Here is a 15,552-nt window from a genome sequence, read left to right as displayed (position 1 = left end):
CAATACTTCACATAACAAATAGTGGCTAATTCTTTAAAGAGTAAAACTACATTATATTAAAATGCGTTTCTATGCTTAACCTAACATGAAATGCGAACATGACTCAAAGTATCAGACCTCAGTATTGTAAATATAGTACAAAGTCAACTGAATGGGGTTGTTTTTTTCTCTGTCACACCTTGACTTCACACTGAAATAGGCCGCCTTAACGTTACCATTTTTAACCACATAACCCACAGAAGTGGAATAAACAAAAGCTCCGTACGTGTTCCTGTCTACCGTCCGACAGAAACAAGCTGATGTTTTCCTGCGTTAAAGCGAAACTGAAAGAGTTACTATACTTCTAAAATTTACAACTGGATAATACTCTCATCTGGATTGTATTTCTCCTGCCGCTCGATCTTACCTTCCCTATGTAAGCAAATATACATCTCTCAGTTATGCGAGCCGCCTTTGTTTTAACCTAAGCGATTTAAAAAATTGTAAAAGATTTCTTTACTTTCGCAGCAATTTTTTTCCTGTTTGCTGGACGGTGTTACATTTTAAAGACGTATACATACATGTAGTCCAATCCGCAGTATCTGGACAATCACGTCTAAAAGTAACTTTATCTGTTTTATGTGGTGGTTTAAATAAAAACAGGATTAGGGTTTCAGGTGAAATAACAACAGATAAGCACATTAAAGTCTTCCCTAAAAGAGCAGAAAGCGGTGTTTCAAGATAGTACTGAATCAAATTTCACTGTCATATCAGTAATCTTTATATTAACCGTAACTAGAGAACACTTAGAACAGTTGTGATGGTCAGATGTGACATTTTATCTATACTTGTGGTTTCCTAGAGGACTCGTGGCTACAGCAGACATGCAGTGACCTCTACTGAAGACAATTGTATTTTTTTCCAACCTGGATATCGTATAAAATGTTCCAGCGTATGCAACTGCAGCTGCCATATAAAAGGTGTTATTTTTTTCAGCAACCATAAACTATTTTTTATTATTATGTGTTATACTAGAATTTACTTTTGTTACAAAATGACTACAGAATAATGACGATAGTAACAGAAGTTAGGATAACGTAACTACTAAAATGAAAACCAAACTCTTTAATTTCACTTCTTTGTTCTGTGTGGTTGTTTTGGTCTGAAGAAAGCAGTTATACAGTAAACAAGTAATATTTAGCATTTTGTTGAAAACGCAGCAACGGTGCACGTACCGTAACGTACGTAATACTTTGTTATAACTGATTTATATCCAGTTACTGGATGGCAGTTTGCTCCCAGTGATATTCTGGGCTCACCTCATAATCCCCTGTACGTCCCAATACGCCCGTGCTGTATGCGTATGAAATATGTCTATATGTATTTGTACTCAAGTAGCCCTACTCAGGTATACTGGGTATTTTTGAGTTATCCAGCTTGTCCTGTCCTTGTCTATAAAAATGCATTACTGCACAATTCAGTCACAGTGCAGATAGGGAAAAGTTTAAAATGTTTGGAAGCCCCTTTTCCTCATTGTACCACATTAATGATTTTTTTAAAAATCCATATATGTTTAAAAGGAAAAAAGTTGTGTTTGGCATGCAGTCACATTAAGGTGTAAGTAATGTGCATCTTCAATTGCAGGTATCTGTTGCATATATGATTTATAAACATTATATATTTTTAACAGGTGCCAAAACAACACACAAGTTAGTACGTAAACGCCCAGCTGTCAAGGATTCAACTAGGCGTACAAACAACCAGGCAGCTTATACAGTAATGAATGTGTGAGGTATAGGTGTGAGTACAATCGGAGCAAGATCTACGGAGCAACTTCCAAACAGTGCAAGATCCTAATAAGACGACTGCAAATCAGAAGACAAAGTGCTACTTTATTTCTATACATAGCCGCCTTTTATCCCACCTGCTAAAATCTTTGCGTGCTTCACTCCCAAACTGCTGTTTTCACACCTCATAGGGCCAGCCAGGTTTTCTGTGGTTGCTGTGGCACTTATGGATGAAAAAGGGGGAGCAGATTTTACTACAGGTATATTCTCACAGTATGTAGCCTTCAACCAGTGAGTGGCTTAGGTAGCATTTGGTGTAACAACGATAAGTTAATGTCCTACCAGGTGTTATATGCACTTATATTTTATTGGGCCGCCGTGGTTCAGCAATGTGTGTAATTCAGTAGCCTTTGGATTTTCATATTTACACTCAGGAAGTGACTTGGGGAAGTGAAACGTCTGCCTTTCCTTACCGTTAATAACATTGTTGTATACATTAGGTTTCCTCTGATATTTGTACTTTTATTAATTTTTAAACAAATGTTTGTAGAATAACACTGAAACATTGGGTGATATAGAACTGAAGCATGATGTCTGAGGTTGGGGCATCAGAGGATATTAAATTTATGTTGTTTTCTGACTTTTGAAGGACTATAACTTTTTGGGAAAATGGGGTACATATCCATCCATCCATTCTCCCTCTCTCCCTCTAAACCACCTATCATTACTGAGTCACAGTCAACCTGGAGGCCATCACTGGGCCATCAGATAAAACAGGAAAATGAAGTTATAAGAAAACAACACAAAGGAGAATGATTTCACATAAGAAAATGTTTTAATATTTCGTGCAGTTATGTTTTAAATCAAGTCAGAGCCCGTAGTCTGTTTTCAGTAGGGTGTTGCCTAAAATGGAAGTGGGTCTGTTGTGTTCCTTTTTTAAAATAAACATTTTTAATTTTGAAGAATGGGGTGCTGTAAGCACAAAAACATGATTTTTCTTGTATGTCAAAGCACGATTTGTCAAAAAAGCCGAATTCTTCTGTTGTAGTTTTGATTACATAAAACATCTGTTGATTCTGTGTCATTTCTTGAAAGCACATTTAAACTGTGCAACATTGCAAATTAGACTGATGATAGAACTTTATCCATGCTTTTTCTATTACATTTTGTTTAGCTGATGAAGTCTACAGAGAATAGCCAAAAGGCTGCATTTTGGTAAAAACACTATTGATTTTCCCATTGAAATGATGAATTGCTATTCGTCAGCTTTCACATTTAAACCGGAACCTTTTTTTCTGCGCTGATAAATTGCAGGAAATAAATCAAATCACTGAGCCACAGAGATTCTAATTGGGGGGGGGGGCTTTTAGATTGAAACTGGTCCTACTGGGATGAGCTGAGCTGAGTTCCTGTCACTTTCACGTTATAACTGCTCTGCTGCCTTCCTGCATTTTGTGAATTCTTTGTGCTTTGCTTTTCACTGTTTGGTTCTTAAATACAACATACATAGGCCTTAAGACCGCTAGGCAGATGTACATTACACAGTAACATGCAAAGATTTTGTAGAATCTTGCACTGCCTAGTTTTAATTTGAAATTTGATACCCTATATCTGTTCTGGTATTTGTTTGCTCTTGGATTATTACTTGGGGGGGGGAGCTAAATTCATTGTTAGAGCCCTACCTACAGCATAAAATGCTGCTGAAAGAAAAAAAAAATACTTGGGCCCTCACTAAATCTCTGTGCCCTTTGCTAGTTTTTCTTTTGTCACGTATAGTCATGGCTTTCTGTCGAGGCTTGCTGTTAACCCCTGTAGTCTTATTCCTCAAGGATTTTATGTTCTTAAATTGTAATACTCTTGCCTGTATTTACATTTAGAAACCAAACTGACCGGCACTTCGATGCTACTATGCCGTGTCCTGCTCCCGGCTTGGCCCAATGAAAATAAAATGTCTTGTGACGGCAGCTCACGTGTTACATGTGTTCTTTCGATTTTTTCCTCCAAAGCTGACTGGCACTTCCTCATTGGCACTGTGTGAAGATCTGATCTGGGGACTGATTGACGCTCATTCTAGGCAAACCACTGAAACTACTCCAAGGTACAGTTTTACTCTTTCTTTCTGCTCTTTGCAGCATATTATTTTGTAGCAGAATTTCGTCCCATGCTGTTTTGGTATGGAAACCAGCAGATCTGGTAATACCACCAACCACTGCATGACTGCTTGTGATATAATAGAGAAAAACTGCTTTGAAAGCAACATTTATTCAGTAGCTGATATTTTTCTACCTCTCGTTGTTTTAATAGAAGAAAATCAGTTTAGTACCTTGTATGAATGTTGATATTAGTGTACATAAACTGATTTTTGGTTATTAGAAGTATCTAGTGTGACATACAAAGGTGAAAGTAAATTATGTAGATGAAAAGTGAAAGCTGTTTTAAAGACAATCTATAATTAGTCTTAAAAAATGTACAGCTATCTCATAACTAACGCTAAAACTGGGTGGAATATTTTGATAACAAGCCTCCATCCAGTGCCCTGTCCCTAAGCAGAATTTCTACACCACGTGAAACAAATTTGTGTTTTTTTAAGCATACGAAACACCATTCCAGAAGGGAGAGTCAGCTGACCTGGGTTCTGTGGACTGATTGGTTTCACCTGCCAGCTGTTCTCCACAATATGATTGTGTAGGCTGGGCTTTTTATTATCTTGCCTCAGTATTACAGAAGCTGCTTCACAACAGTTCCAAGCCCAGAAATCCCCTGCTCAGATGTGAGTGTTAATTTACTTTCTTCCTGATTGTCCATAAACCCAGGTCAATGTTTTGGCATTTCCATATTATCTTGCCACCCCCCCCCCTCCAACCCCCAACCCTAAAATGTTTTGTCAAATTCTTGAATTTTCTATCTCTTATCTGCCAGTTCCTTGTGGCATCAGCATTCTGTTCTCTATAATGTGGTTTTGTATTTATTCTTCAGTGGTTGTGATGGCTCCAGAAATTTAAACTAAGTACTATTATCTTACCAAGGGGTATATATTCATACATGTAAAGGCCTGGTTTCTAATTTGTTCAGTTACTATACCTTACCTGCAAATTTTTTTTTTTAAAACTTTTTCTTATAAATAAATTAATTTAAGATAAAGCTTCAGCAAAAGGGTTTTAATGGCAGTACATTATTTGGTAGACAAATTGCACTAACTGGTCATTTGCTGTTGTATAATTTTATTCTGCTATAATTAATCAGTTTTCTTCTGATGTTTATGGAAAGAAAGGTCCAGAGTATCAGCACAGCACTAAGTGGAATGAAAATGATTTAAAGCAGCATTTCTCAGCCCAGTCCACTGGGATCCCCAGACAGTCCACATCTTTGCTCCCTCCCAGCTTCCTGCACTTTTGAACCAAGCAATGAAGAACACAGAATAGATGGTGCAGGTGTGCTCAGGACTGGGGGTGGGGAACAAAAATGTGGACTGTCTGGGGATCCCAGTGGACTGGGTTGAAAAACACTGGGTAAAAGGAATGCTAATTTCTCAACCCCTCCTGCCAGTTGTGCTGGTCTAGGATCACAGAGGTGATGCTTCCTGAGCTCAGTTTTGGTTGGCAGTAACTGGGGACCAGTCCGATCCATGGAAGGAACTCTGAACAACAGCCAAGAATGGAGGTCCACTCTTGCAGACTTTGGGTCCATCAACTCTGTACCATACTCAGCCCACACTGAGGCCACTGAGAACAGGGGTATCTCTGATGTACGGAGGACCTTCTGCCTCTTCGTCACTTTCGACCTGCTCTTCATCACCTTGCTGTGGATCATAGAGCTTAATGTACGTATACCTTTATATTTCATTTATTATCATTTTTATCACATAGCCATTTGCGGTGGATCTAAGTACTATATATGAAATTTTAAAGGACCCCTTTGAAAATTGTGACATTGACATTGTGGAGCTATTTGCATTTTTTAATGATCCAGACAGCTATGTTGTTGGTGTTGAGCTTCTGGTAAGAGTGTTGCTTTGAAAAGCAGGTTAGTGGGGAGAGACTAGACGAGTTACAATCCAACAAAAAAACCCAATGAAATGTGGCAAAAAGAACCAGTCTACCTTGCCCTGAAGTGAATTTGCATAATGTAGGTTTGCAGGTGAAGGCTAATGAACATTCATAAAGAAAGCAATACCTGACTGGCTGGTGAATCACTGTTAATAGAGACTGTTTTATATTCATAAAGAAAGTGCTACCTGATTGGTCGGTGAATCGATGTTAATGGAGGCTCTTTTAAATTCACAAATAAAGCGCTACCTAATTGGCTGCTTTCACGTAGGCTAACATTACTTTTTAATTAGCTAGCTAGGTAACTACCCTAGAGTTTTGAACATTAGTACTGTGGCTAGCAAAGAGAATGATTTTTGTTTTATTGCGCTACAAAGGTAAGCATTTCCCAAAAGCTCCATTGCACATACATTATCTTAACTATTAGAGGCAGTGTTCAAAGCCACAAAACAGGGGCGTGTTTCCCAAAAGCGTCAAAAGGCATAGATCATCACTGGCTGTTGCAACCGTCAGTTAGTTAGTTGTGCCGATATCAGTCTTTTCAGTGTGGCTGCTATTGATCGTGCAAACAGAAATCCATGTCATCAAGAGAGGCAAATACAATTGAGTCCTGCCAAGAAGATGTTTGTTTTAAGAGGAAGACTAATGCGGCAGCGATGAGCTCCATTTGCCCATGGTGCAATTGCAGCTGTAACTGTCGTTATCAGAGTTTGTTGTTGTTTCTGTATGTCTGTGTTGTTAAAGTATTAGATTATTGCTTTGTATACAGTTTGTTTTGATGAGAAAGTAATTCATTTTAGTTTTCTATCCACATAAAATCAACCATTATACCATCTGTTTAGTATTTTGTAGCTGCATATCTCTACAGTTCATTAGTGTTCCAATTAATTTTGGTGTTTTAACGTCATACATTGTTACTCTCTTTTGTGTTGCAACCTGACACTAAACCGACCAATCAGGTAGCACTTCCTTCCTTCCTTCCTACCACGACCCAATACTGGAGCAGGGGCCTGTGGGTGGTTCTCACCTATGTAGTACAAGTGGGCTTTGGTACGCTGGGATATGCTGTGAGGGGTGCTGTGGAATTATCAGGTACCAGGGCTGGTACTGTTCTGCCCCTGTAGGAATGCAGTAAGACTCCATTTCTAGTGGATGTCAACGTCAGCAAGGGTGCTTTCTCAGAAGGGAAAGGTACTTTGCTTTCAGTTGCATATATGTATGTATATTTGTTAAAGGAGAGCAAGATATGAGGGATATGAGGAAAGAAGCATTCCAATATACCTGTAGTAATACTTCCGCAAATGGCAAATAAAGATAATTTCATTTCATGTTGGAGTGCTTTCTCATTTAGGTGAAGGTGGGAGAGTCTGTACTTCAGAGTCTTGTTCATGATTGATGGTGAGAAGGAGTGTGAGACTGACAGGAGGACTGGGTCGGTGATTGCAGTCGTATGGGTACTGAGGAGGTCAGTGGTGATGAAGCAGGAGTTTAATTGTGACAAGAGTCGGAATGTACTCGTTAATTTGTGTCCCTCTCCACTAACGGCCAAGAGCTGTGGGTAATCACTGAAAGAACAAGAAAGTACAAATGGCCAAAATGAAATTCCTCGGCAGAGCTGCTTGACTCACTGTCTGTGACAGGGTGAGGAGTTGGCAGATCTGGATTGTCTTTCAAATATATATATAGAGCTAGAAATATACCTGATGCACCTTCAGGAGTCAGTTGAAATGGTTCAGGCATCTTGCAAGGTTCCCAAGAGAAATTTTATGGGCGTGTCCCAATGGAGGGAGGTCCTAGGAAAGATCCGAGACATACTTGGCTCCTCTTATGCACTATCCACCTTAAAAATGCATCCTAGAATTTCTCCTATTCGGCGTCCTGCCACCATGGCCCTCACTAGGAAGAGCAGAGGGAAGGTGAGACTATGAATAATAAAAGTGTTTATCTGTGTATATGTAGGGGCAACTCAATGGGTAATGCACTTTACTCCAGTCCTGAAAGTTATTCCAGTTTTCTTTGTTGCATAGATCAGAAAACTGTTTCTGCAGATTATTGTGTTTATCTCATTTAGCGTATCTTTGAAACATTCTGGCAGTGATGTTTTTCCTATCTCTCTGTACTGCAGAGCACGCAAAAACAGGAATTTCCAGCACAACAGCTCAGTTATGTCCAACGCTAAGATAATTGTAACTAATCATAGCTTGACTGATGTACAGTGACATGAAGTATGTCTGCTTTTGATTCTTTGGTTTGATAAACATCTGATCTTTACCAGGTTCTAAAATTATGTGCGTTTCAGGTGACACACAACACATGACAGATTATACTCTTTCATAATTTATTTAACAAAAATATGCCAACATACAGCAGCCATGTGTGAAAAAGTAAGAACACCACAGGAACTAATTCATCCGTACATTAGAATTAAGAGGTTAATTAGCAGCCAAATGATCACCAGAAGTCTGACCAGCTCCATGATAGCAGACTGAAGGTCTGGAGCATTCAGGGATATTTTAGGATAATTTCTCTGTAGGTGACTGGATCTTTATTTTCCCCTGCTGGGGAGCAAATAGAATTGAGTGCTGAGATTGTTGTAAAATCAGTCTCAAAGAATGGTATATCTAGATCATATTAAAAAAAACTTCCTTTGTTTTGGTTTCATAAAACAAACACAGCAAAAACGGTCGAAAGTTATCAATCAATGTCTATGTGACATATATAATTCACACCAGCATGTTCCACTGGATTAGGTTACCTTACAACCATTGTCACATTTATATCTAGGAATACATTCTTGGTGCTATTCCTGAGGCAGAAAACACTACAGTATCCGAATGCAACCACATCTTTACAAAACCCATATGTTTTCATCTAAGTGCTTTTATTGTGGGTACATGTACTGTTCTGTAAGAAGTACAGAGTATCTATTACGGCTACATTGGCTAGCAGTGTGACTGGTTGCGACCTCTGGGAGATTTATTTACCTGCAATGTCAGTGTGGAAAGTTTGTCTCAGGTTTCTGTATCTGTATTTAGAATTTAGACCATGACAACCAACAACAGGGCAAAAAAAATGTATTGGTTCACACAGAAATACCAGGTAAACGTGTACAGTATATTAAATATGTGGACCAGTTATGATTCCGCCAATAATTACTCTGGGCTTGACCTTTTGTCTAGTCCGTAACTTGTTACTACTTACTTTCGTTGTACCAAGAAAAGTATATCCAGTCTGTATTAGGTGAAATGCAGTACATGCAAACTATTTAATTAGTATAAATGTCCTATGAAGTAGCTATGGAGTAGCTATGGAGTTGTGAGTATATTCTAGACTACATAGTCCTTTCATTTCATTTTCTTTAGGCCAATGGAGGGATCAAGGATCAGCTGACCAAAGAAGTCATAGATTATGATTTCCATACCTCATTGTTTGACGTATTTGTAAGTTCTTTGCTAATTCCATCATATATATCTGTTTAATAACTTTATAGTGAAGATTGTATCAGTCAATCAGTTGCTGCATTCTGAGACCGGACATATAGTGACAGTATAATGGACAAGGAATACAATGTGGACCCACAGTATTACACTGGATCCTTCACCTCACTAATACCTCATAGGGAAGGAGATCAATGGTGCTGTGTGTGCTGTCGCTGAGGAGAGTCCCTGCTCACCTCCGTAAATGTGTTTAGAGCAGGGGTGTCAAACGCCAGTCCTGGGGGGCCGGAGCCCTGCACAGTTTTTGGGTTTCCCCTCATTTAACACACCTGATTTAACTCCTTGTGCTAATTACCACACGGCTCTTGAGCTGAATCATTTGTGGTAGAATAGGAAAGAACTAAGCTGCACAGAACTAAGCTCCGGCCCCCCAGGACTGCAGATTGACACCCCTGATTTAGAGCTAAACATTGCATTGGTGCCCTTGTCAACCTTATTATTATTACTGATATAAGGGAAATTTTGCATCATTTTGAAGTTGTAACATCAATTATTTGTATATTTTATTTAAAGCAAATTTTGGCTAAATATATAAAAATACGATCTGTTGATGAATATTGTGAATATTTTTTTTCCTTACATAATAAGCAGAGTCTTTTCTGGTACTGGAAATTCTGCCCACTTAGCTACTTGGTCTGTATGAAAACCTTTTACCAATAATAAATGGAATACTTTCTCCCCATTATTGAAAGGATAATTACATTCTTTAGCTAAAGGAAAAGACATCATCAGTCAAAATTTATAGATTCATATCTCTCTTTTTTCCCCCTCCGCTGACATTGACGGGCTGATAGACATAAAGGTTACTTTCTTCCCAGTGATGTTAGAACCTCACCCATGTATTCTGCCCCCTGCAGGTTCTGGCACTGTTTCGATTCACTGTCCTCACCCTGGCCTACGCGCTCTACAGGCTGCGGCACTGGGGCGCCGTGGCGGTAGGCAAAACCGCGAACAGCACAAATGCGACCGCGGTTTAGCCATGCTTTTTGAACGCAGCGATGCAAAATGTGCAATGTATAGAAATGAAATTTTATGCTATTATTGTACTGCAAAGCACTCTACCAGCTAGTAAGCTACCAGTAAGGTGAGATACTACTGGTAAATAAATAAAGAAGAAATAAAAGTAATACTAATAAATCCAGGATGCTGTCTTTATAAATATATATATATATATTTTTTTTAACAGATAACAACATTAATCACCTCTGCCATCTTGATAGCAAAAGTCATAATTACTGAGGTTGGTTTCCCTACCAGATATGAAGTTCTAACTGACAAGGATTTCCATATGATGTCTGAGGTGAATCAACCTTTTTTATAGCTTCTTTCTCAGGGGGTCTTTGGCTACCTGATTCCCATCATCTCCTTCATCCTGGCCTGGATTGAGACCTGGTTCTTGGACTTCAAAGTTCTTCCAAAGGAAGCTGAGAACAACAACCGTAAGTGACATATCACTGAAGTACTCCCTTAATGACATAATTTTGTATGATTGGTATTTGATTTAATTTGTGTTTGAGTTTTTTTTCCCCCACTTCATTTGTGAAAAATCTGTGTCATTTGTTTTATTCATGTTGAACCTTTCAAAACTCACCCTTTCTCATTCAAACCAAAGTAAATACCTGTACATTCTTCCAAAACATAATTTCTAAGCTGACCCGTGTATTTTATTGAGCAGTAGTAACTTGTAGGGTTGCCATGTCTAACAGCATTATGCATTTTTCATAGTTCTGTGCTAGTTCTATGTGGTGTGTGGGTCAGTTGGTTTGGATACTGTGCCTGTGGTCAGAAGGTTGCTGGGTCGAATCCTATGGTCTCCAATGTGACGCCACACATCAAAAACTTGAGCAAGGCCTTTAACCCCCAATTACTCCAGGGACTGACTGACCCTACTTTCTCAAAAACGTGTATTGTGCAAACATCTGCTATATAAATAAATACAACACTTATTTAATAAAATATAATGAATATTTTAAAACAAGAGGACCCTAATCTGGAAAATATATTCTAAGCTGAACAAAAAGCAGTCTTTGTATCAGTTTGCAGACTGAGATGTAGACAATGATCGATGGTTAACCTGCACGGATCACTTCCTGTTTGTCAGGGCTGCTGCCGGCCGGGGGTGTCACTGAGAGAGCCCCCCTCATCCACCCCAGAACTTTCTCAGAAGGCCAGTTTTACTCACCTCCTGAGTCTATAGCAGGTGAGCTGGCTAAATGAATTTCCACCTTACAGGCGTATGGAGGCAGATTTTAATATATTTCCCCATTTTACCATTTCCTGGCCTGTATGTATCAATGACATTCTGCAGAATACAATAATCAATATCAGGCAATTGCTTTGTAATTGTGATACTGATAATTAAACGGTAGTAAATTTGGTTGTTATCGTAATAATTATGAGAAACACACACACACACACACACACATATATATATATACATACATACACACACACTCACAGACATGCATATACAACTGCTGAAAAAATTAAGACACCACCAAGCAAAAAATTGTATATTGTACACAAACACACTCGCATAAACAGAAGAAAGTGAACTTAAAGCTGTTGCTGAGTCCAGAGCTGTATATGGTCAACTGAATTTGAATTATTCATTGTTTGAACTATTGTATTCAATGCACTTATGCTAGATTGTGGATTTATGAGTGTCAACATTACAATATTCATAAAATACAAATTTTTAAATTACATGCTAATAGTTTGTGTCTTGTTTTTGCCGAAAAAGCTCATGATGCCGTATTTCCAGAGGATGTTTATTGAGCTTTGGGCCAGCGTGGCTCACTCTGTCCGATAACTGTTAAAGAGTTGAAGGGAATGAAGTTTGTGAAAACAATGGGGTACGGTGGGTGGGCTATGTAATGCTAACTGTGTAAACAAGAACCTTTGCCCTGACACAGGTCTGAGTGCGTCGGCAGCTCTACATCCTTAGACAAATCTAGGTTTACGCTACTGGTTACCTATATTTGCAATGCAGGCTACATAATAGGCAAACAATTTTGTTGTGATATTTATTACTGGTAGTGTTCAGTGTATTATAATAAATACTATTTGTGCATAATACCATGTTGCTCCAAGCAGTGTGTCTAGCAGTGTCTTACAGACACTGAAAAGTATAGAAATTCCAGGAAAAGCTGATGGTATAGTTCTGATGAAAGACTCCGATCGGTTGGTCTTTTTTCAGATTCTGATCAAACAGTTGAAGAGCCAGAAGAAAAACGTGTCCGAGAGAAGCCTGCCGATTAGCACGTAACGTGTGCATTTTAAGTGGTCTTATTTTTATTATTATTTATAATTACAGCAGCTACCTCACTATAAAATGTATGCAAATGAATTGTGGTTTTACCTATATACAATTGTATTTTAAAAATATGTGTAATGCACAAAATATGTACAATATACTCTTTTTACTACAGATGTGCTGTGGGGCCCTACTACATACCAATGGTCAGTCTTGCCATCGATTTGCACTGAGATCTACAGTCCAAAGCATCCAATGCACTTAACGTCCCATTTAATTAGTGCCTAGTTTTGTCGATAAGATAATTGCTGGCATGTGCAGGGTATCTGTGAGGTTTAGTTTTTGTGTTTTTTTGTACGCTTGTAAAGATTTGAAGGTTGCAGTAACCTTAGTACATGCACTGGATATCGGTTTTGTAACTGTCTTTGGTTTGAAGCAATTTCTCATGTGATTGTTTTAAACACTGGTTTTTGTACTGTGAATATATGATGACACTGAATACATGTGGCAGGTGTATACATAACAAGCCCAAATTAAGCTGACTTATCTGTCACTGTTGATGAAAAAAATATCAAATCTCAACTAACTCATCTTTAACTCACTGGGAACAGCTGAGGAAAAATCTGGTGTTTTGGATGGTTCACTGACAAGTATTCTAGCAAATAAGCAATTTGTCAACCAGCCATATAAATATTAATGACAAGGTCTAACAGAGTCATGTGCAATTACACTAAATCGCATTGCAGGTGGACTCACTTCTGTTTCATTGACTTTCTGAATGTGAGCCTGTAATTTCCATATGGTCTTTCTGACTTGATTATTTTAAATAATACACTGCAGTATATATCCTTCCATTGAAATTTATAGTACTGTACATACTTATAGATCTTGCGTAGCGGTGTACTCGCTTTTGTGTGTGTGTGTGTGTGTGTGTGTGTGTATATATATATATATATATATATATATATATATATATATATATATAGTAATGCTTTACATTAACTGCACCTTCATAATGTCTTCATTAAGTATTCATAAAACATTCATAAACATATAAACATGTATTTATACATTAACATCCTAACATCCCTTTGTATAATCATGTATTGTTTGTTATTAATATGTATTAAAGCTGTTAAGGGATGTTAGTTTGGTAAGGTGTACGTGCATGATGCTTATGAATGTTCTATGAATGCATTACCAGCAGATATTATTCATCTTTTAATATGTAATTGGGTATTATAATTATAGTCCTGTGAATTCCTATATGTTGTTAAATTAAGCGATTTCATCTAAAACGCCATCACTCATAAATATGTCAGTGTGGTTCGTTTGTGCTTTCTAAGGCATGATGATGATAAAATACATTCAGACGGAAATGCTTGTTTAATTAAATTGTCATGTTAGTGCCTTGGAAAATAAATCAATATTTATTTTCATTTGGATGTATCCCGATGTCACTGATAGAGAGGAAAAAAGCACATTACATGGAGTCTTTTAAAGCATTTCAAGAATAACGTCAGAGTTTTTTTTTTTACAGCTTTAATAACTACGCTATGGAAATAAAACTCTCTGTTATAGTTTGTTTACAGTTTTGTAACTTTCTCCTGTAATTGTCCACAGTGCTACACACGTGTATGTTGTTGTGTGTTGCATCAGCGGGCTGTATTAAGGGAAGTATGTGTTAGGAACTACCTCGAGGATTATGAGAGATGTGTGTGTGATAGAGTACATTTCTGTGCTCTGTGTAACCACATGCCTTATTTAGCCTCATGCTGCAGAAGAGTTATTAAACAAAACAAAGGAGATGCACTCATTGTGAATTTTCTTCTTATTGTCATGGACATATTTTTGTGATTTATGCATATAGGAAGGCAAAAGTCCTTCTCCATAATCACATTGCAGAAAACATGCACTTAAACTTCATAGACAGTGAACTGGTGCATTCTTGCACAAATAAATACAGTTCTGGCTGTGACTAGGCTGAAAAACCTGTTGCTCAGCCCAGCCCTGACAGACCCTCATACAGTCCACAGCGCACCTGAACCAAACAATCAAGAACAAAACAAACAATTAAGAATGAAACAAACAATCAAGAATGAAGCAAACCATCAGTTATGTTGGGGGATGCCTCCTTTTTCAGGTGAATATAGCCAGTTTTATCAGCCTTTACCAACATCCCTTGCTTTAACCATTTAAAAATTAAGTGCAGCTACCACAAAAAGGAAAGACTGTATAATATTACTGTTACCTAGAAGGGGTGTGGTGAACATTCCCAATGGATATTAGTTGCATGTTGCTTCAACTAAATGTGGAAATAAGCTTTTTTTTTGCATCACATGAGGTATAGTGCTGATTATGTGAATTCACATTTGTTTGTCAGTGTTTTCAAGATTTTGTACTGTCTGGAGCTCTACAGTTGTTCATGCTTAAAGATGCTTGCGCACACCAAAAAACATTCTGAAATATTTACTAAAATATTATAAAAAAAATATTTAGATCTTTTTATTATGATTTTTTTGATGGCATGCTTTTACTTTTTCATAGAAAAGTGCCAAATGAATTAAATTTAACAAATATGTAAGTGAAAAATCTGTACCAAATATACATATACTGTAGCTTAATATTTCATGGTTTTGATGTATGATTATCCAACAAGACACTTTAGCTCCACCTAGTGTTTGTATATGATATTCACTAAAAGTTGTACAATAAATTGTTTCAGCCTACATGTTCCACTGTGTGTTAATATGAGTTTTGTTAGTAGGTATTAACATATGTACTTTGGAGTGCTGGAAAACTAGAATTAGGTTTGGTATATTTTTTACATTATAGTTGTACAATTAGATTGCACATATGACAGTAATATGGTTTTACCAATGAAAGCATCCATCCATCCATCCATGAGTCAGTCAAAAGAAAATAAAACTGGCACTTAAAAGAAAATGTCTGTGTGGAAGATATGTGCAAATATGTTGAACATTGCT

At 37.6% G+C, this 15,552-nt stretch overlaps 1 protein-coding gene across 7 annotated transcripts; it reads left to right on the top strand.

Moving 5' to 3' along the window:
- The first annotated feature begins 259 nt into the window (after positions 1-259).
- Positions 260-15,294, top strand: LOC111841614 (STARD3 N-terminal-like protein). 7 transcript variants are annotated; one of them, XM_072711624.1, is made up of 11 exons: positions 262-415; positions 3,773-3,864; positions 4,357-4,536; positions 5,313-5,586; positions 9,175-9,252; positions 10,167-10,244; positions 10,496-10,549; positions 10,631-10,748; positions 11,411-11,509; positions 12,509-12,578; positions 12,741-15,294. In XM_072711624.1, the coding sequence occupies exons 4-10, from the start codon at positions 5,392-5,394 to the stop codon at positions 12,568-12,570; spliced, it is 684 nt and encodes a 227-aa protein (XP_072567725.1). In that variant the 5' UTR covers positions 262-415; positions 3,773-3,864; positions 4,357-4,536; positions 5,313-5,391; the 3' UTR covers positions 12,571-12,578; positions 12,741-15,294. The 7 variants fall into 7 exon arrangements, with proteins under 7 accessions (XP_072567755.1, XP_072567743.1, XP_072567730.1 ...); XM_072711619.1 differs by having other exon boundaries at positions 263-415; positions 12,509-12,573; XM_072711642.1 differs by having other exon boundaries at positions 261-415; positions 4,483-4,536; positions 5,370-5,586; positions 12,509-15,294.
- Positions 15,295-15,552: the final 258 nt, after the last annotated feature.

The sequence above is a fragment of the Paramormyrops kingsleyae genome, chromosome 1, assembly GCF_048594095.1.
Source record: "Paramormyrops kingsleyae isolate MSU_618 chromosome 1, PKINGS_0.4, whole genome shotgun sequence".
NCBI lineage: Eukaryota > Metazoa > Chordata > Actinopteri > Osteoglossiformes > Mormyridae > Paramormyrops > Paramormyrops kingsleyae.
Note: the sequence above shows the minus strand (reverse complement) of the source record. Positions and strands in the feature narration are given on the sequence as shown.

Bases quoted from the DNA above. Each gene is read 5' to 3' on its own strand.
- LOC111841614 (XM_072711642.1), top strand. From the start codon at position 5,392: ATGGAAGGAACTCTGAACAACAGCCAAGAATGGAGGTCCACTCTTGCA. The intron at 9,253-10,166 runs GTAAGTTCTTTG...TGCCCCCTGCAG, and splicing joins CCTCATTGTTTGACGTATTT to GTTCTGGCACTGTTTCGATT. The intron at 11,510-12,508 runs GTGAGCTGGCTA...GTCTTTTTTCAG, and splicing joins ACCTCCTGAGTCTATAGCAG to ATTCTGATCAAACAGTTGAA.